The sequence below is a fragment of the Cricetulus griseus genome, chromosome 5 (genome assembly GCF_003668045.3).
Source record: "Cricetulus griseus strain 17A/GY chromosome 5, alternate assembly CriGri-PICRH-1.0, whole genome shotgun sequence".
Taxonomy (NCBI): Eukaryota; Metazoa; Chordata; class Mammalia; order Rodentia; family Cricetidae; genus Cricetulus; species Cricetulus griseus.
Window position 1 is genome coordinate 1,870,246 of NC_048598.1, and position 22,135 is coordinate 1,892,380.

The window sequence follows — 22,135 nt, forward strand, 5'->3', positions numbered from 1 at the left end:
AGGTCAGAATTTTGGAAACTGTGGTACCAGGTCAGGAAAACCGCCCAGCTTTTGCCCTCCAAACCGGCATAATCTGCTCTGTGTGGCTCTGCTTGGAGGCAGGGTGCACACTATTATTAAAGATGGCACAACTGATAACCTCCCCTCCCCAGCACCCCTGAGTCTACAATGCCATGCTTCCAATAGCCCCAGAGAGGAGGACAAAGGAGCCTTAGGGTGGCTGGGGTTGAGTTCTGGGGTAGAGCGCTTGCTTAGTGTGGGAGGCTCTGGATGGACTGGATCCCCAGCACCAGAAAAGAAAAGTAATTGTTGAGCTACCCTGACTCATCTGGGGTCAGTGAGAGCTAGTGAGACAACGCCTTCCTGAGAAACTCCAGGCAGAAGTGTGGAAAGTACACCAGTGTCCCCTCTGTAGGTGGAACCCGGAGCCATTTTCTTCAGATTTCGAACCACAGAGATGGCACACAAAAGATTCTCTGACCCTGCCCTCACCCTTTTGGTGTGTTTAGGACAGCTTAGGGGCACCATGTCATCCCCTCATTGTGTGTGCGGGTAGAGAGAGAATGGGTTTTGATGGAAAGTCTTCAGGTAGTTCAGACTCAATGCAAAGATTCCAGGACTCCAGACTCCCTAGATGGTCCTAAATGGCTGAGACAAGGCCACATGGAGCAAGGGAGTAGAGGTAAGGGTCAGGAAGTGTGGGTCATAGTGTGTGGCTCGCACATGTGGGCTTAGTGACGGCAGCGAGGAGGACGTGGCACAGGCGCCTCATCTTCCACACCTGGGTGTGGGTCCAGACCCAGTGGAGCTAAGGAGAGGATAGTGAGCCCCAGGGGACACCACACTGGGGCCTCTTGCCTGCTGGGCTCATGTCCAGCGTCTCTCAGCCATCTCTCATCAACAGCCAGGCTGGTTGCCAACATGGGTCAGAGTGCTTGCCCCAGAAGCACAGGAAGAGCTCACACATGCCAGGGCTGGAGTTGTCCTGCATGTCCTCTGGGAAGAAGTATCCCCTCTGAACCCCCCACCTTGCTAGAAACTTAAAGGACCCCAAGAGTCTAGGAAGACCAGACCAAAACAAGACCGAGACTGATGAAGCTGATGAAGTCTCTTTGGGGTTATTTCTACCCATAACAGGGTGGCCAAACGCCATTTGTAGGAGAAGGGAACTGGGAGAAAAGTGAGCTGATAGGTAAAGTGTCCCAGAGACTCAGGACTGTACTCAGACCCCATTAGTCTCCTTCCGATGCCAGGACAATGACAAGAAGCTAGACAATCTGTCTTTCTGCCACCATTTTGCCTTCCTCCCACTGTGCTTCAGACAGGACTTGCTATCAGTGGCTTCAATGGGGCGCCACCCTCTGCACAGGCTCAGAGCAGGGCAAAAATAGGCACCTATCCACCATTCATGCCCATCTTAAGCCTAGCTCCTGTCTTAAACCAACCTACTTTGCAGGGGCTTAGGCTAGCTAGACTCCTGTGTGCACCAGGCTCAGTAATAGGCATTGTATATTGGGAATGCTTGTGTTTTAGGCACATGGCCTAGCACTTTGCCTGTACAATTCCATCGATACAGACCTGCGTTCATTCTTTACAGCTAGATTGCAAGTGTTTGCAGGCCCGGGCTTATGTCATAGCAATACCTGTGTTCAGTCCTGGGCACACAAGAAGTACTTGAAAGTGCTCACTGGGTGGAAGGTTGTTACCTCATGATTAAGGGATGGTCTTACATAAACATGGTCGTTTTTCTTTGCCAGGAGTCTTTGGTATAGAATCCTTCCTCATAACGATCTCACTTTGCTGAGGGGTGAGGGGCTTATGCCAATTCAGGGGTTGCCTCTGTGGAGGTGAAATTGGTCCTAAGCCTCAGAGGAGTCTGTGGGAACTAAGTTCTAAAACCCAATGGCAGTTGTGATAGGAAATAGCATGAGGAAGAATGCCCTGAAAGCAAAGCAAATAATATCAGAGCTCAGGGCATTGCTGAAGTCAGGGGACAAGGGGAGGGTGAGACTGGTGCAGAAAGCAGCATGAACCAACTGGGGTGTGCCTAAGCCCCCCCTCCCTCCCTTCCTCTCTTCTTCCCTCCTTCCCTCCCTGTGACTACCCCACCTGGGCCTCCTTCCCAGGAGGTCTCTGTGACATCTTAGATTGTGGGAGACCAGCCCTAGAAGGTGTGGGGTCCAGATCTGGGCCCTGAGTGTTCCACACAGATGATAAAGCTAAATTGTTAGGACATGTTGTATGGGAGGAGGGGTGGGCGGGAAAGATGTTTTCCATGGCTTCTCCTCGGCTAAGGATACTGTGTTTTTAAGCTATTTAGGAGCAATGGGAAGGAAGGAACATTGAGCACATATCAGCTAATGAGGCCTGGGAGCCTCCTGCAGAGCAGGTGGTCATTCTCCACGGGTCCTGAAGGGGGAGTGGTGTGCACAGCTAAGGTCCCCATGTTCAGGCTCTTCGTTAGCCCCTCATCGGGAACTAACCCGGAGCGAGCTCCAGCCCTGCTCTTCTGTGGAGGGGAGAAAACAAAAGGCAGGCGTTGCAAACCAATCTTGTCTATTCTGCCCCTTTAGACATGCACCTCTTAACCTTGGCTGCTGCCTCCTTCAAGACTTCCCACCAATAGGTGCTACCAAATAGGAAGCTATCCCTGGACACTAGCTAGCCCAGCCATAAGACTGACATACCGTCTTGGACAAACTCAAGTACAACTGTCCTCTTCCCTTTCTGGCTGTCTGGTAGGTGGAGTCCAGGCATGCCCCACACCATGGATCCTGGGAGATTTGGAATTTGCAGTCTGCAAAGGCATCAAGCTCAGGCTGCCACCCTATCCGTCATCCTTGAAGCACCTGCCCCACACAGTCCAAGAAGTTAATAGAGAGAGGGGATTCAAAGCCAGGTTCCAAATCAGTGCTCTTCACCAGACACAAAGCATGTGCCTGTGTGCAAGCATGTGTGAGTGCACGTGAATGTGCGAGTGTGTAAGTGCCAGAGGACAGTCTCATCTGTCACTCCTCAGATACTGTCTGTTGTTTTTGAGACCTCATGGGAGTAGAATAGGCTGGCCCAGCAGTGAGCCCAAGAGACACAGCTGTCCCCACCTCCCCGGTGCTGGGGCTACAAGCATGTGCTGCTATGTTGAACTTTTCCTAGAGATCAAATGTGAATCTTCCTGCTTTTGAGACAAGCACTTTATTGGTTGGGCTGTTTCCACAGCCTTCTAAAGGGCCTCGGGGATTTTATGGATATTTGTTTTTGTCTTAAAGTGGGATCAGAGCCGCTGCCTAAAAGGAGTAACCACTAGACATCTTTTCCTGCTTCTCTGTCAGGTTCAAGGAGTAGAGGGTGTTGGCAGAAGGGGTGTGTCCTATCACTCTCAGACACTCAGGAGCCGTGCACCCCACTATCCTGGCTTCCCTGCCTTGGGAACTTTGTGTTCAGTTCTTCTGTAGGGAAGCCCTCTGTGCAGTGTTTGCTTATTTGATGCCTTTGCCAGCTTCAAGCCTCAGCCTAAATCCAACCTGCTTACAATGCCTCCACTGGCCTTATCTGAAGACACCTTCTTTGTTCCCGTGACCCACCAAGTCTCTTGTCACTTTAGCCATTGACATGAGTGGAAGTTTCCTGGCTGTCTCATTGTCTGCTTCCTTTGCCTGGCTGCCCCAGGATGGCGGGACATGGTCCAGCTTGTCCACCATCATCTATGTAGCCCCTGGAACATCCCTGGTACTACATAAATGTGTGCAGCCCCAGAGCTTTGATGCACCATGAGGGAATGCTTCAATTCAGATGCTAAAAGACACAATCCCCCCAGCGCTGTGTGCAAGCTGTGGGGGTGGCAGGGGAAACTCACTGCTCCCTCACAGGAGTGGCTGCAGGTAGGACTAAGACCAGGGAAGGAGGGACAGAGCTTTGATGGTACAAAGGAGCCAGGCTGACTCCAGAGTCTGAATAAGCGCAGGAAGTTCCTGGGCTCAGCTCAGATGCCTGCCAGCTAAGTATGTGGTCCATCTATGTGAACCTTCACTAATGCATAGATTGCCATCGGGTTTCCACCCCTGACCTGATCCACACCCTAGGGTATCTAGCAAGCAGATACAGAGCAGCCACTCACTGAAGTTGCTCTAGCAATTTTAGAAGCAAGTGGGAGAATGCTCTCATTTTTTGCCATTTATCCAGGTTCTGCTTCCAGTCTTTCCTTCTGGCCCATTACATCATGCTCCCGAATGTTTTAGATTCTCTGTTCTGTTTTATTTGAGAAACACTTTGATCAGACCTTGTCTTGCTTCCCTCCCTCCCACGAAGATTCCCAGGCAGCTTCAACTCTGGAGGGGATGGGGCGAAAGGAGGAGGAGGACGACGACGACTGTGGTTCCTGGAAGAAACAGACCACCAATATCAGGAAAACCTTCATCTTCATGGAAGTGCTGGGGTCGTAAGTCCAGGGGCTGGGCTGCCTGCTGCGGGAGGTGGCCCTGGAACTCATGCCCAGTTGCACTAAGAGACTTGGGCAGAATGTTATAGCCCTGGAGTTAAGAGTGTCAAAAATGTGCCTGTTACTTTAATGAACTGGAACCCTCAGGAGACACTGTCCCCTACCCCCAGATTCTGTATCTTGAGCCACACCAGTGGCTCCTAACATAGGAGAGCAGATGGGTTCCTCAACCCCCATCAGCTCCCCTTGACCCCTCCTCTCCTCCTTATTCCAGTGCTTTATAAATGCTGGAGCCCATGGTGTCTGGGCCGGCCCCTCGACAGCAATCACACGGCTGGCTGACTCCATGTGAGGCTGCTTGTCTAGAGGAGACTCACCACACTCAGTCCTGCCTGTCCCCCAGGAGGTCACAGGCTCTGATATAGGCCAGCCAGCAGCTCCAGCCACCAGCCTGCACTTCTTCAGAGCCCCAGCTGGCCAGCTAATGAGCCAGGGATAATTGGGCCTAGGCAAGCGAGGAGTCCACAGGCTGCTCGCTCTAGCAAGCTATCTAGCCAGTGCTGGCAAAGTGTCACTCCACCCTGCCCTGGCCAGGAGTCTGTGACCTCAGACAGTGACAGATGCCCACTCTGTCTGTAGACAGACAGGCACCAGGCACCACTGAGAAGAGACTCAGGCTGTCCCTACACAAGGAGGTATCTGACAGTGCGAGTACATTGGGACACAGTAGCAGTGCTGGTTATCAGAGCCCTGGCCTTCCTTCAAGGGCCCTGCCAACATGGGGGTCTACAACATGGCTAGAAAGTGGCAGTTGGCTGAAGAGAAACAAGGCTCACAAGTGAATCAGAAATGATTTGCTAAGCCACCCTAAGTTCAAGCAGTGGAGAGCAAGAATCCCAGGTTGATGAGAGCTGATGTAGCACCTAAAAGACATTCCAGAGGCAAACACGATGACCAGGGAGGCCCACCACCACAGCACTGGGCAAACCTAGAGGGACTCAGGAGCCATTCCAGAGCTATGGCTCCAGCTTTTAAAGGAGCTTAGACACAAGGAAAAGGTGGGATGGACTCAAATAAACCCTGCTACCTAAATCCAACTGTTAGCATTTCACTGTTCGGCCATCCCTTTATCCTTCTGTTTCACACCTGCAGATACAGCCATCAGAGAGTCACACATAGCAGGAGAAAGCTGGGTCTGTCCTGGACATGTTCAGGTTTTCTCCTGTCCTCATTCTCCAACAATACTGCACAGCTATGATTGGCATGGCATTGGCCCCCAAAGCTAAGATTCCAACATGAACCATCAAGCTCCAGCTTCCAACCCTAGCTAACGTGATGTTCCGATGGCTGATCTCCAGGGCCCTTCACCCCTGAAGCATGTCAAATCCTGCTGGGCTCCATCCATCGAGCCCCAGAATCTACAGAGGCTGCTAGGATGAAGGAGTGGATAGTCGGCCTCCTTGTCTTCTGAGGACAGAACTGGGGTTATTAGCAGCAGTGCATTGATAAGACACATCCATAGTCCCAGCTATTCGGGAAGCTGAGGCAAGAGGATCACATGATCCCAGAAGTTTGAGAAGAGCAGAGTCTGAGATAGTAAGACCCCACCAAATTAAATAATTCATAAATAAAAGCTAATTAAAATTATCCAGGGGTCTCTCTTCTCTCACCGCATGTGGGCCTGCCGAACACCTGCGTTCATCTCCCGATACAGCAGGAACCACTGGCCACACCACACTGTGCTGATGCGCTGTGAATTGGCTCTGCCAAGCCTTAATGGGGTTTGCCATGTGGAAAAACGTCCACAACTAAAGCAGAGTCTGTGAGGTTGGCACAGGGGAAAGTGGCAGCCTGGTCCCTACATCTGTCCCATTCGATATACAAGGGAAAAGAGTATGCTGGCATGTGAGATAGGTCATGGCATCCCACTCATCTGAGTGCATGGTGACAATGGAAATGCATCAGCCGCACGTTCATCTCCTCTTCTGTTCTGTTCTTCCCCTTTCCTTCTGGAATGTTCTCTGCCAGCCAGAGCTACCTTTTCTATCTTGGCCTCTTCCCCACAGAGGAGCTTTCTCAGAAGTGTTCCTGGTGAAGCAAAGAGTGACTGGGAAACTCTTTGCCCTGAAGTGCATCAAGAAGTCACCAGCCTTCCGGGACAGTAGCCTAGAGAATGAGATTGCTGTATTGAAAAGGTAAGTCTGTCTGTCTGTATGTCTGTGTGTGTGTGAGGGGGGGTTCATCAGAGCCAGCAGGGAGTGGGGAGGGGGAGCCAGGCACGGCTGTGGGATTCTGACCTGCCCGTCCCTCAGGGTTTCCACACCTGTGGGGCTCGTGCCCTTTGAATTGTTGTCAGGTTAGTCAGGCAGCTGGACCAGAATTGTTTGCCCAGCAGACTGAATGGTGAACTCACTAGCTCACGCGTGCTGGCCACAGAGTGAGTAGCTCAGAGAGTCGAGAGACAGCTGACGGCCGACAGTGGGAAGAACCAATAACTGAGCAGGCAGCAGGAGATGAGAATTAGCCTTGGTTTAATCCAGAGAGAACTCACACTCATCCTGGAAACTGCCGGAGGCTGCGCAGATGTATCTATCGCCAACATTCACAGTGAGACTCTTACAGTGAGCCCGTGGAGTGCCTGTGATACACTGGAAGTGTGGCAGGTACACTCACACACCATCAGAACCATTGGATGAGGCAGACATTGCCTCGGAGCCCACATTGCCCAGCTGGGGAAAAGCACCCACAATGACCTCATCTCCCACCTGACTGGATGTAATCCAGCAGGAAGCAGTGTGTGGAGGCAACAGGCTCATTTTTGCTGGCCCACATGCCTGCCGAACGTGGATTATTTGATAGGTTTTTCAAAGAAGAAAGACTTTGACGAGTGAGTAGAATTCTGTGGGCAAGGAGGCAGCACAGAAAAAGAAATTCGAGAGTTTTTGCAAACTTTTGTGCAGAATCACGAAGTGTAAGGAGACAGTGTGTGTAGAATCCCCACAGCTTTGTGTGGGTAGCATCAAGGACAGGCAGTGAGAACAGAGTGTGGACTGGAACAGGGTTTGCAGAGGGTCCTTTATGCCAGGATCAAGGAGGCTGGCTTTATTCTGTGAACAAAGAGAACTGGCGGAGGGACTTCGAGCAAGGAAACAGAATCAGCTTAATAATCACGCATCTTAGATATGCAGGAAGGTGGGTCAAGGAAACCAACCTAGAGGATTGGAGTCCCATTATAAAACCCTTACAGCAATTTATGCAGGGTAAAGAAAACAGGAGAGGCAGGATTGTGTGAAGACAGTTAGGGGTCAACCGACAAGAGCATGGAAGAACAGGACATCTAAAATGATCTTGAGACTAAGCCAAGTGCACAGTAAGTAGAAGGTGATGCCATTGCTTGGAATAAAGAACAGAAATCATAGACTTCAAGGAAACAAGAGACTGGTTGGAACATATGCACTGTAGATGTCCACTTATCTCCACACGGAGGAGCCTGGGCTGGGGGTTAGGGGGAGGCACACTGTGGTGAGCTTTCTTACTGCACTGTATTAACAGTCTAAATATTCCGGACACATCAGTTCAAGGCTTCAATAATAAGGAAGTTAATATGAGCATTGCCATCCTATAAGGGTGGTAGAATCCTTCTAGGAACCACAGTACCAGCTCTGGGATTCAAAGATACCTTAAATCAGATAGCTACCACTGGCTTCCCCTTTCCCAAGCACTATACTATGCATTTTTTGTGCATTTTCATTTTTAAAAAGATTTTTTTAGCCATATGTCCTCTGAGGAGAGAGTTGCCAGGGCAGGTACTCATGGCCATGTTCCCCTCAGGATGCCTTCAGCCTCACTCAGGTAGATCAGGAGCTCAGCACTGGGACTCTGTGGTCACCATAGTGGTTGGAGTGGCCAGAACAAAGGTTCCAAGTATACTATATTTAAAAAAAGATTTTCTTAAATTTTACAATGTGTTATCATTATTATTATGTGTGCATGTGCACCTGATGTGTGGGCACGCGTGCCCTGGGCATGTGGAGGTCTGGTTCCAGGGGTTGAACTTAGGTCACCAGACTTGTATAGCAGGCACCTTAATCACTGAGCCATCTGTGTTTTCCTCCTTTAATCTTGCTATAACTATAGGAGAGAGATGCACTTTTCAGAACAAAATCCACCAAGCAAACAATAAGGTGAGGATTTGAGAAAGCTAGCTAAGGTTAAGATATAACAGAGTCAGGTGGAATCCTAGGCTCCCAACTCAGTGTCAACCACCTAGAGGTAGTCTTCCCCTCCAGGCATCCACAGAAAAACTTCTGGGGAAGCCACAATCTCCTATCTGTCTTGATTCCTCTGCTTAATTCTAGGGCAGGACTTCACACCACTGGTGGACCAGACCATTCTATCCATGTTGAGGGTGGCCCTGTGCATTGTGGGATACTTAGCAGTCTTTCTACCTCCACCCTATAGGTGTCAGTGGCAGCCCCAGCCCCCAACAACAACATTCAAAAATATGTTTCTGGAGGGCTGGAAAAATGGCCCATCAGTTAAAAGTACATACAGCTCCTGCAGAGGGCCCAGGTTCAGTTCCAAGCCCCTAGATCACGACTCACAAGGACCTGTAACTCCAACTCCAGGGAATCCAACACCCTTTGGCCTCTGCAGCCATCTGCAGGCATTTGGTGAACATAAATTCACACAGGCACACATGAATGTGCATACACACATGCATGCAAATAAATACTTTTTTAAAAAAGAAAGTTGTTTTTAAAAAATACTTTACTAGATATAGTGGTAAATGCCTTTTAGCTTAGCCCTTGGGAGATGGAGGGAGGAGGATCAGCACAAATTTGAGGCCAGCCTAGCAGTATACAAGATGAGTTCTAAACTAGCCTGGGTCTGACCTATCTAGTAACATCCTGCCGGAAGGAAGGAAGGAAGGAAGGAAGGAAGGAAGGAAGGAAGGAAGGAAGGGAAGGAGGGAGGGAGGGAGGGAGGGAGGGAAAGAAAGGGGAAAAGGAAGGAAAGAAAGGAAGAAAAAAAGAAAGACCAAGAGCCACAATGCAAAGGATAATTAGAGGGATTGGAAGATATATATAAGATAAAGACAGACAGGTGATAGATGATACATGATGTACCATGAATTCTAATAGGTCTTAATAATAAAAGCCTAGAGTCAGATATTGGGGAAAATGCTGAAAGGTCAGATAAATACAACCAACTCTACCTCGCTAACTTCCCAGCCCAAAAGAGACTGAGCTCCTGTCTCTTCCCACCTTATCCCTCCCTCCCTCCACCCAGCCATCTCACTTCCTGTCTGTCTGTACAAACCTCCAGACCTCTATGGTTAACCAGTGGCTATCTCTGCCCTCTGATCTCCAGGCAAGCTGTGTTAGAGTATAAACAAGGTATCGCTACAACACAGATGCATGCATGAACAGATACATGGATAGTTGCCAAATGTCCTTTCGGGGCAAATATCCCAATAGAGAATCACTCATCTAAGGTATTCCACAGAAAATCAGAATCTGCCTTTTTTTTCACATCTCAACTCCCTTTTCATGGTTACTATATCGATTACTTTTCTTGTCATTATGACAAAATACCTGGCCCCAAAAAACATGTAAAGAAGGAAGGGTGTAGTGGCATCCTGCCTCACAAGGGAGGGCAATCAATGTGAGTTTGAAGCCACACCCATAGGGTGTGGCCACCACATCAAGTTCATTGGCAAAGGAAGATGCCACTGTAAGAGGGGTTTGTTTTGATTCACAGTTTGAAGGATCTGGTCCATTATGGAAAAGAAGAGGCAGGGCCACGAGGCAGCTGAGCAGGTCACACCCACAGGCAGGAGGCTGAGAGATGAAGGCTGGTGCTCAGTCACTTTCTCTTTTTATCCAGTCAGGACCCCCAACCCATGGGATGATGCCACTAACACACAGAGCAGGTCTTTCCTCTGCAGCTGCTTTGTGCTGGCCTTATCAGGAAGGCTTCTCAGACCCAGTCTTCTTACACATTGCCATCCAAACAACTGGTAGAAATTTGTGTCTGGGTCCTCAGTCTTTGCCACCTGAACCATGTACTCATCACAGGATTCTTATCTTTTTCAGGATCAAGCATGAAAACATAGTGACCCTGGAGGACATCTACGAGAGCACCACCCACTACTACCTGGTCATGCAGCTGTAAGTGAAGAGGTCTGGGGAGGAGGGTCAGGGGAGAATGGCTGCCAGGTGAAGCCAAGAAAGCTCCAGGGGCTCTGAAATGCTGTCCTTCTGTGTGCTGGGCTGAAGGGCAGCACTGGGGCTGATGGTTGAGTTGGTTCGTACCAGCACAGGCTTGCAGTTAGGATATTTCCTATGAGCAGACAATAGCTGTCCATGCTCTTTGCTAGCCATAAGGTCTTCTGGGACTTCCCAACCACTCATCCACTGAAGAGGTAACAATGCCAGGCATAACATAAGCCACCAGAATCCTTCTCTGGAACCACCTTTAATGAGTCTATTTCTATGGACTCCCCACAGTAAACATAGTAACATCATTCTAGGATAAAGTGATTGTGAGAGAAGAAACCTGAGGTAGATTATTTCAACTCAGCATAAAGAAGGAATTTCTCAAGAGAGATCCACTTAAATTAAATGCAGGCTATGTGGTGTATCCTCCTGTACGACTGTAGAATGGTCTCTGTGTCTGTCACTGTCACTGGAGTGTGGTAGCAGGGTTGGAGCTGTTGGAACTACAAGGTGTCAGGTTTCAGCATGATACCTAAAAATACTCAGAATACACTCGAGGAGAAAGAGTTCTCTAGCACTGGTGTTCTAGTACTGACCGGAAACGTCTAGAAACATAGCATAGATGATAATGGAGGATCAGACTTGATTTTTAAGCTCTAAAGTTCTCATTCTCCATTCCATTCAAGTTCCAAAATACTTCTGCGTCCCTGTCTGAAATCACAGCCTTGGATAGCCCAGTTTCCCTAAAGAGGGAAGTAGTCCTGTTATAAAGGTATGCATAGTTAATCTCATTTTCACACTTTCTCCAATTTTGAATCACCTCTCTGTGTTACAGTGGCTTCCTGTGTCCCGGGAAAGCAAGGTCAGCATCCATAGGAAGGAATTCCTAGCTTTTCCAGGCACTCTAACCAAAGCCATTTGAATCATAATAGAAGCTTCCAGAAAAAGATCAGCCAACCAATGCTTGAACCCAAGAAATGGACCCTAGTGGTCATCCCAGACACCCCAAAGGAGCATTCTGAGGCAGGAGAATGCTTCCCTGTATCCTCCCATCCCTCTTCAGGGTGCCTGCCTGTGCTTACAGCCCATGGCTGCAGAGAAGTGCTTGGCCTTTCACCCCATGTGAAATCAGATTCTTGTGCCCACAGTGTTTCTGGGGGTGAGCTTTTTGACCGGATCCTGGAGCGTGGTGTCTACACAGAGAAAGACGCCAGCCTGGTCATCCAGCAGGTCTTGTCGGCAGTGAAATACCTCCATGAGAATGGCATCGTCCACAGAGATCTAAAGGTGACAGGGCAGGAGTTCTGGGTGGGAAATGCATGTCAGGAACACCGGGTGAATATCAAGGTGCTGCATGAGGCCTGAGAAGCAGAACTCTCAAACGAGAGTGTCGTTCTGGCTGGACTCTGAGTCCTCATGCTGATCATAAATGATCGCTGTTCAACTACGCCGTAGCCTTTCTATGAGCCTTTAGAATACTCTCCCCATTGAGATGACAAAATAGCCCACAGCCACAGTCCAATTCAAGCATAGCAAACACCCACTAAGGGTCTAAACTGTAACAGGCTCTGCAGTAGACTTTGGGAGATAAGAGACAATCAGCCTAGGGCTCTATCCCCCAAATGCAGTTTAGGGTAGTTGCAAGTGGGGAGAGGTGAGCAAGGCCACCACCATAAGCACGATACAGAGTTGTAGGATGCAGAGCAAGGACACAGATAGGAGGAAGGTGGGAGGAACAGGGAAAGGAGTTGTGGCTTCCGAGTTGGGAGTCCAGGGCTTAGCGTTCCAGGAAATCCTGAATCAAGAAGACAGGCACACTCTTCAGGCGGTTCCTTCCTATGTTGCATATCTTCTTCTGCAGCCTGAGAACCTGCTGTACCTCACCCCTGAGGAGAACTCCAAGATCATGATTACTGACTTCGGTCTGTCCAAGATGGAGCAGAATGGAGTCATGTCCACGGCCTGTGGGACCCCAGGCTATGTGGGTGAGTCCAGGAGCAGCAGAAGCTGACCGCTAGTGTCTGAGGAGTTAGCGTTCGGTTGCTGTGTGTGATAAACACCATGACCAAAAGAGGAAAGGGCTCATTTGATCTTATATCTTATAGCACGAAGGTAACTCAAGAAGGAAACAGGAACTGAAGAGGAGGCCATGGAGGAACGCCTCTTGCTTGCTTGCTTCCCATGGCTTGCTCAGAGATGACACTGCCCACAGTGGGCAGGGTCCTCCCACATCAGTCATTAAGCATGAAAACATCCCACAGACTTGCCCACAGGCCAATCTGATGGCAGCAATTCCTTGACCAGGGTTCCTCCTTCCCAGATAGCTCTAGCTTGTGTCAAGTTGACATAAACTAAACAGCGCAACCAATACCGTGTGTCAGTTTGACACACAAACAGGTAACTATTAAACCATAACCTTTCTTTTCTTGTTTGCTCCCAACATATCATGCTAACATCACAATATTAAACACAGTCTTTAACATTTCCAACACTTTCCAAAGTTTAACAACTTTTTAAAATATCCATCTCTTAACTGTGGGTTCCTGTGAAATACAAAACAAGTTAAATACTTTCTTACTCCAAAAGAGAACCAGTGTGAAGCTTCAGTGGAAGTAAAGCAAAAACATTGATTTAATGTAGCAAATAGATCAATGACAACATTTGGGATTCACTGTCTTCTTGGCTCCAAAGGGCTTGGGCAGCTCATTTCTCTGGCTCTGCTGTACACAACATAAAGTTTGCCCCGTAGACTCAAGACATCTAACTGCATACCTATTACCATCCTTGGTGGTCATCTCACAGTCCTGGCTCTGTAGTATCCTGAGGTCTCCACTGCAATGAATCTGCACCTTCAGTTCTCCTGGCCTCACTTAATGGAAACTCTAACAATGGCACATAGTGCCAAGTCTGAGCTACTATCCGTGATCCACTCGTGCCTTCAAAACCAGTACTGTGTGGCACCCTCTTCTGCATTTTTTTGCCAAGTTCTGCTGCCAGCTTGATGTGCAGTCCCGTGCACCTCAGACTACAGCTTCTGTGTGCTGACCCTGGAGAAACACTTCCCAGAAAACTTCAGTTCAATAATGCTGGTCTCTTGCTAATCTCAGCTAATTTTTAAACTCCAGTTGGCCATATGCCATGGATTCTTAATTCAAAATATCTCATGCACAACCCTGGTAGTCTTTACTTCCCTGAAATTTCACAAGCCAGGCCTCCATCATTTACACCCCACTTGAAAGTCCTATCTTCTAAGGTCCCATAATAGCTCATTAATCTCTGGACATTTGACGGCCTTTTCTAGCCCTCTGCCCCCCCCCAACCTTCCACAATCTCCCTTCAAAACTGATGTGGACAGATCTGACACAGTAATATCCCCACTTTATCTGGTACCAAACTCTATCTTAGTTTGCCTTCTGCAGCTGGGATAAAAAACACTGACAAAAACACTGCCTCATAGGGCAGGAAAAGGTTTATTTGGCTTGTATGCCCTGACACAGTCCATCCAAAGAAGTCAGAACAGCTGTGCAAGGCAGGAACCTGGAGGCAAGAACTGAAGCAGCAGCCATGGAGGGGTGCTGCTTACTGGCTTGCTCAAACTGCTTTCTTATCCCACCCAGGACAACTTGCCAAGGGGTGGCACCAACCACAATGTCCTGGGCTGTTGTCCTGTTTTTTACTCTTTTTGCTTTTGGACGGCCCGCCACCCAGCTCCCAAATGAATCACACACGGAGGCTTATTCTTAATTATGAATGCCCAGACTTAGTTTGGCTTGTTTCTTGCCAGTTTTTCTTAACTTAAATTATCCCATCTACCTTTGCTTCCGGGCTTTTCCTGTTCTCTTACTTCTGTAAATCTTCCTCTTACCCCATGGATTGCTGTGTAACTAGATAGTTGAGTGGCTGCCCCTGATGTCCTCCTCTTCTTGTTCTCTTGCTCTCTCCTTCCTCAGTTCTTTTTCTATTAATACTCTGTCTGCCAGCCCCGCCTAGCCTTGCTCCTGCCTCGCTATTGGCCAGCTGTTCAGCTCTTCATTAGTACCATCAGGTGTTTTAGACAAACAAAGAATCACAGCTTCACCGAGTTAAACAAATGCAGCATAGACAAAAGTCACACACCTTAAAATAATATTCTACCACACTGGGCTCCTCCTCAACCCACATCAACCCCAAATCAATAATGCCCCCACAAACCCACCCACACTCCAATCTGATGGAGGCCACTCCTCAACTGAAGTTTCCTCTTCCTGGATAACTCTAGCTTATGTTAAGTTGACCAGCACAACTGATAAAACTCACAGGAAAAAAGTGACTATGTGTGGACATGTTCGTCCTGGGTACTGTCTAATAGAGCCCTTGGCCAGCCCATTTGCCTGTCTAATCCTGCCCTTTACAGAGCTTGCCCTGAGCCCTTCCAAAGAGACTCTAGGCACACTTTGCCACAGTGACAACCTGAGACTGGCAGAGAGCTAAGGGGTGGAGCAACTCCCCCTTCCTCCCCTACACTAGAACCCCCAGCTGCCAGGAGTCTGGATTCACATGATGATGAGTTTGGACCCAAGGGGTGTGAGCATTTCACGTAATTCTAGGATGCACACGGGGGCGGGGAGTAGCAGAAGCAGGGCATTGTGCCAGTTCAGATGCCAGGACTCCTGAAAAGAGAGACAGTGACAAGGCACCTGGTTGTTGCAGTCCTGGGACTTGAGAGGAGGAAGAGGAAAGAGAATAACCTCTATTTAGGCAGCTACCACAGGATGGACTTGGGAAAGTAGGAGTCCAGACTCCCAGAAAGACCCTACTCTCTTCCATAGGGAGTTTAGTCCTCTACCTAAAGATGTAGACTTCTATGGATACTAAACCTAATATTGGGGTACCCTCAGAAGGCAGCTCTCTCTCTGAATGACTCTCCCAATCTGAGGGAAGCATGGCTGATGGTTTTACTGAGCCCTCAAGCTCCTGCCCTAGGCAGGTACCCAGAGATAGATGAGCAAGTTCCTGCCACCTTCTGGTTGCTTCCTGAGATGAACAGGATAGGGAGACTCTGCCATCCAGGGCTCCTGCAGCAGTGGGGGAAGAGACCGTACCACCCTGCAGATCTCTGCTCTGAAGACAGAGACTGGGGTCCCCCCATGTGACCCTTATCCTGAGGGTCCCCCATGTGAGCACAGACAGGTGTTAACTCTCAGAGGGTACTTAGTCTGATGGAGGAATCATAAGCAGCTTATGGAAACTCCCAGATTGATGGAGGGGCAGGTCTCTCCTCTCAGGAAGAGTTTGCCTGCTTGGGGAGATACAGTCCCCCACCTTTGGGGAGTTTTCAGTCTCATAGATGTTCCCTATCCTACCCTTCCATTCCCTACTCCCATCCTTTTCCTATTCTCTGCTCCTCTCTCTGGCCTCCTCTCTTGTCCCTAGCCCTGAACCTACCATTGATTTCCTACAGCTCCAGAAGTGCTGGCCCAGAAGCCCTACAGTAAGGCTGTGGACTGCTGGTCCATCGGTGTCATCACGTACATATTGTGAGTAAAAGCAGGCCTTGGTGTTGGTCTCAGGGACTGCTCACCCCGTCTCCCCTCAGGCATCTGTGTGTGCATGTGTGATCACACACTCACAAGCTCACTTATGAACACACACATACACACAAGCCCACTTATGTACACACACACATACACACAAGCTCACTTATGTACATACACACAAGCTCACTTATGTACATACACACACAAGCTCACTTATGTACACACACACATACACACAAGCTCACTTATGTACATACACACAAGCTCACATATGTACATACACACACACACACACACACAAGCTCACTTAGGTACATGCACACACAAGCTCACTTATGTACATACAAACAAAGCTCATTTATTGTACACACACACACAAGCCCATTTATGTACACACACACATACATGCACACACAAGCTCACTTAGGTACACACACACACACATGAGCTCACTTATGTACATACACAAACATACCTACAAAAGCTCACTTATACACATACACACAAGCTCACTTATATACATACACACACACAAGCTCACTTATGTACGCACACACACAAGCTCATTTATGTACACACACACATACACATAAGCTCACTTATGTATACGTACACATACACACACACAAACTCATTTATGTACACACACACACACACACACACACACACAACCATGCATTCCCCCACCATAGCTAATAATATGTCTGAGTTGCCTGCCCCCTAGGCTGGGCCCTGGGGGTGGAACTCAGTTGAGAGAGAGCCTGCCTAGCATGCATGGAGTCCTGAGTTCAGTCATAGTACAGTTCAAAGCTGAGGAGGGGGCTAGCGAGACCTCCACAGTTAGGAGCACTCGCTGCTTTTTCAGAAAACCCACATCAGGCCTGCAACTGTAGCTCCAGGGGGATCTGATGCCCTCTTCTGGCCTCTATTGCATACCTGTGCCCAGGTGACACACAGACCCATATAAACATATAAATGCAAAACAGCATCCTTTTTAGAAAATAGAACCTGGTTATGGTAGCCCACAAATGTAATCCTGGTACTCAGGATGGAGGCAGGAGAAGCAAAAGTTCAAGGTCATCCTTAGCTATATAGAAAGTTCAAAGTTAACTTTGGGCTACACGAGACCCTGTCCCAAAAAATGACCAAAAGAGCCTAACCTCTTGTGATGTTCCCCGTCCTTCTTAAGGGTGCTTTATAGAGAACACTCGACAACCAGAGGAAGTGAGGGCTCAGTGGGCAGACAGCCTGCACAGGGTCCTTCCAGAGACTCCGCTTCAGGCCTCAGCCCTGCATGTGCTTGCTCTGTGGGACCTGACCTGTTCTGAATGATGGACGGGTTGACCTCCTGGTCACACTGCTCCTCTGGGACCCTCATTGACTATGAATGTGTACAGTGGGAGGCTGGAGGAGAGGCTGGTCCAGGGAGGAAGGAATGTCTAGCAGACTCCCTCCTTCCTGTCTTCCTGCAGGCTGTGTGGGTATCCCCCTTTCTATGAGGAAACAGAGTCAAAGCTTTTTGAGAAGATCAAAGAGGGCTACTACGAGTTTGAGTCTCCCTTCTGGGATGACATTTCTGAGTCAGGTGAGTATGAGAGCAGAGGCTGCAAGAGAAACTATCTTAATGGAGATGACAGTCCCTGGTATGGGAGAAGGCCACATGCAACCTGGGCAGGAGAGAAGGTGGTGTGCATGCCGTGTGTAAGAAGGAGCATGCATGCTACTTGACAGAGAAGGCAGCATGCATTTCCTATGTGAAAAAGGAGCCATGCATGCCTGTAGGTCCTGGTAAGTGGTGGTCAGAGATGGGAGAAGCCAGCACTCACGTGTTAGCCCATGTGTTTACCAGCAATTGCGTGCACACGGTGTGCAGGCACATTGGTGTGACGTGACTGGCAAGGTTCCCCTGTATGTGTGGGTGAGGCTGCCTAGAGCTCTCCTCTTGGTGGCTTGTGGTGGGTTGTTAGGTGGTTTGGATTTTTTCCCTCTCCTTGCTTTAAGATTTAAAGCTGCCTCTTTGCAAGATTAGCTAAAGATGCATTCACTGCCGCCCACCAGCCCGGAAGTGAATTTCTATCAGTCATGAAATCTGCTCCTTAGCTGAGCCTCTGATATTCCTCTTAGCCAAGGACTTTATTTGCCATCTGCTGGAGAAGGACCCAAATGAACGGTACACCTGCGAGAAGGCCTTAAGACACCCCTGGTAAGTAACAGATGGGATGGGCTCTGTCTCCCCTGATTCTGGTTCCCAAGGCCAAGCTAACTCCCATGAGCCCCTGGACATCATAAGCTAGTACTGAGGCATCCAAGAAACACACATGTTCATCAGGCCCAGTAGCCTGCAGACAGTCCTGGGTTGGGCCAGTCTGACCTGCAGAGGCTAGCCAATTGCTCCAATCACTTCCACAGAGTTCAGTCTACAGGCTAGGAATCAGCTCCTACTTGGTAAAATGTTGAGTGCTAGTTACCAAAGAGGCAACCTGTCCTAAGGGGCATGTTGCTAGGGGTGTAGCTCAGTGGTAGAGTACATCCAGAAGGCTTTAGGTCAATCCCTAGTTCTGCAGATAGTGTGTGTGTGCGTGTGCGCGTGTGCGTGTGTGCGCGTGTGGGTGTGTGTGCACTCATGAGTGTATGTGTGTGCATGTGTGCGTATGTATGTTGCCTGTGTGCATGCATGTATGCATGTGTGTGCACTCATGAGTGTGTGTGCATGCTTGTGCACACACATGTATGTAGGTGTGTAAGTGTGTGTGCATGTGAGTGTGTGTGTGTGAGTGTGTATGTGTGTGACATGTGACTTAATAAGATGGGTGAATCCTGAGGCACTGCCTTTTCATATTACCCTGGTCCTCTGCTCAAGAACTTACAGTGTTCCTACCTCCTCCCATAGCAGGCACAGAGTCCTTTGCCTCTCCAGGATCCCCCTAATCTTATTCAGCCTTTTTTCACCAGTCCCCACAATTCTAGCCAACCATCTCTGGTCCAGACAGACTTGGGAGCTAGATCACTCTTCCTGCCTTCCCCCTACCCTTACCCCAGGCTTATTCTTTACTACACCTATGGTTGCCCCAGAAAATTTCCCTCCTCTTGACTTCCATGTCACCTGTAGGACCCATGGACTGGCTGCTGAGCAAGGATAAAGATTTAGCTGAGCAGTGACAGGGAGCCCTGTGATGCAAAGGAACAGGGGGTGAAGAGTTGAGGCTTTGCTACCTACAGCACTTACTCAGTGCTCCTGAGTAACACATAAATAGCCATGGACAATACCTGTTGGTGCTCATAGCTGCACCCAGTGAGCCCTTCCTTGCAAACAGCAGGCGATGAGCAGAACAGTCCCCAAGACCACAGTTTGCCAACATCGTTCTCAAAAGCCCCCCATGACCTGTCCAGGGAGATACAGGAGTCCCCTCCTGTTGGAACCACCCTTCTCCTGGGATATCCTATCCATTGAACCTGGCCCTGCATGCTCAGAGCCCTGTCCAACTTCTGACTTGAGTGTCAGGGACACCTGGTAGCCAAATCCCCTCCTACGTGCCAGGATTGATGGGAACACGGCCCTGCACCGGGACATCTACCCATCTGTCAGCCTCCAGATTCAGAAGAACTTCGCCAAGAGCAAGTGGAGGGTGAGCTGTGCTCAGAGGCTGAGCGTCCTGTTCTGGGCCCCTGGGGAGGCTGAACTGTCTGAGGCTGGTGGACAGGTTTCCCAGGGCATCCCTCTCCCAGGCAACAGCAGTGTCCTGTGCTCTCTGTGAGCTGAGGTGTGGGCAGGTTGGTTTCCAGAGGCCCCGGGGAGAAGCTGGAACCCAGCAGGCTCTGCAAGAGCAGAACCAGACACTCCCTGCCTCCTCAGCAAGCCTTCAACGCGGCCGCAGTGGTGCACCACATGAGGAAACTGCATATGAACCTGCACAGCCCCAGTGTCCGCCCAGAGGTGGAGAACAGGCCACCTGTGTCCCCAGCTCCTGATGTCTCCAGACCAAGCTCCCACGACAGTACCATCACAGAAGCCCCCGTCCTAGACCCAAGCACACCCCTTCCTGCACTGACCCGACTGCCCTGCCCGCTCAGCTCCCGGCCTTCAGCTCCCGGAGGCCGCTCTCTCAACTGCCTGGTCAATGGCTCTCTGCGCATCAGCAGTAGCCTAGTGCCCATGCAACAGGGCCCCCTGGCCACTGGGCCCTGTGGCTGCTGCTCCAGCTGTCTAAATATCGGGAACAAGGGAAAGTCCTCCTACTGCTCGGAGCCCACCCTCTTCAGAAAGGCCAACAAAAAACAGTACGTAGTCTCGGGCGCTCAGCCTCGACCTGCCCATCCACTTCAGAAGGGGCAGGAACACTTTGCTGAAAAAACATGAACACAGAAGTCAGGCTCACTGATAGGCAGTTACAGGGTGGAAGGAACTCTGGGCTCAGGCAAGAGAAGCTCCTGCCACCAGCCAGAGAAAGCAGCTAGGTCTTGCCTCTGGCTTGAAGTTTGCTCATCTATAAAATGCATCACAGAGGCACTGCAAAGACCTAGCAGACAGACAGGCTGGGCCTCTGCCCTTGTCTCACATGCACAGTACACTCAGCCCTAAGGACTGAACAAAGGACAAGGCAGATGTGTGAATGGGAAGTACTGGTGCTAGATTCATTCTCCGACTCAACCGTACATCCCTATTTGGGGCAGGAAAGAAGGGAAGACCCTGGGGGTCTTCACAGCAGGGCCTGTGCCATCAGAACTTCAGAAAGGCATGACAAGGCAGATGCTGTGGGTGTGAAGAACACCAGCTGTCTTCCTTCTTCCCTAAATAATTCAAGGACTGACTCTACTCTGTCTCCTTTCCAGGAACTTCAAGTCGGAGGTCATGGTACCAGTGAAAGCCAGTGGCAGCTCCCACTGTCGGGCTGGGCAAACGGGGGTGTGTCTCATTATGTGATCCCAGGAGCCTGTGAAGTTTTCAGGTAAGGTCTGAAGCTGGCACGCAAGGCTGGGGGGTCACCCACACCTGGGAAGGGAAAACCCACTCCTGGGGATAAGGAGGGGCTGGGTGAAAGCTCCACCCTCATCCAGAGTGTGTCCCTTTTCAGGAGACAGGGCTGACTCTTCTCTACCTTTCTAAGCTGGCATCTGCCCTGCGTAGGAGGACGGAGAGCAGTGGAGCAGAGCTGGCAGGAGCAGCATCTGGCTTGAAGCAGTAGCCAGTGTCTGCCTGGGGCAGAGGAGCATCAAGGCCTGGACATTGCCCGAGGCCATGGGCAGGACACATGGCATCCCAGCCTCCAGGTCTCCCAACCTGCCCATTCCATGCCCTCCCCCATCCTATGTGCAGTGGTTCTGTGCAGTGTCCATAGATAGTGCTCATCTGGGTCTGTGTTGTTCGTTGTGAAAAGCTTTATGGGCTGGCCAGGCTGTGCCACATTCTCCAAGCAAAGCCATATGGAGTCTGACTGGGACTCCCTGCTCTGCATACTCACTCCGGCCTCTCTGGCCTCACAGCCAGACTGGGTTCAACTTCATAGTCCCTGCCTGTTCGCATGAATGCCAGGCTGTTCCCCAGAGGCCTGGGGCACTCACAACTCTAGTCCTTCCCTCCAGGATTCGCTTCCCACTGCACTGAGGCCCAGGACACTTCAAAGCTCTCCTGCCTTTGAAGCACAGCAGTGCCCATCTTCCATGGTGGAGTAGAGAAAGCCAAGACCATGGACTGTGAGCACTCCTCTCCCAGCCACACACCTCACACACCACTAATTAAGAATTCGGGGAACTGTTTTCATGTCAGCCAGATCTCCTGCCTCTGGCTTCCTCTTTTCCCCTGAAAGTCAGGTGCATTGTTCTGTCTGTGTGTGTTTGTGATGTCACACCCCCAAGCTTCATGCTCTGTGTTGTGCTCAAATAAAATGGACATATTTTTCTCTATGAGGCTTCATTCATTTTGTCCAAGTCAGAAGCAGCTCATGGATAGCTGGACAGCTAGAGGT

The 22,135-nt window shown here is 49.8% G+C and overlaps 1 protein-coding gene across 1 annotated transcript; it reads left to right on the forward strand.

The window, feature by feature from the left end:
• The first annotated feature begins 4,334 nt into the window (after window positions 1-4,334).
• Camk1g (calcium/calmodulin dependent protein kinase IG) lies at window positions 4,335-21,093 on the forward strand. The gene is made up of 11 exons (XM_035445710.1): window positions 4,335-4,435; window positions 6,502-6,630; window positions 10,534-10,608; window positions 11,805-11,943; window positions 12,518-12,641; window positions 16,097-16,172; window positions 17,645-17,757; window positions 18,297-18,375; window positions 19,711-19,798; window positions 20,026-20,450; window positions 21,003-21,093. Exons 1-11 carry the CDS (start codon window positions 4,335-4,337, stop codon window positions 21,091-21,093), a joined length of 1,440 nt encoding a protein of 479 aa, XP_035301601.1.
• The last annotated feature ends 1,042 nt before the right edge of the window (window positions 21,094-22,135 follow it).

Bases quoted from the DNA above. Each gene is read 5' to 3' on its own strand.
- Camk1g (XM_035445710.1), top strand. From the start codon at position 4,335: ATGGGGCGAAAGGAGGAGGAGGACGACGACGACTGTGGTTCCTGGAAG. The intron at 6,631-10,533 runs GTAAGTCTGTCT...TATCTTTTTCAG, and splicing joins GAGATTGCTGTATTGAAAAG to GATCAAGCATGAAAACATAG. The intron at 18,376-19,710 runs GTAAGTAACAGA...CCTACGTGCCAG, and splicing joins AAGGCCTTAAGACACCCCTG to GATTGATGGGAACACGGCCC.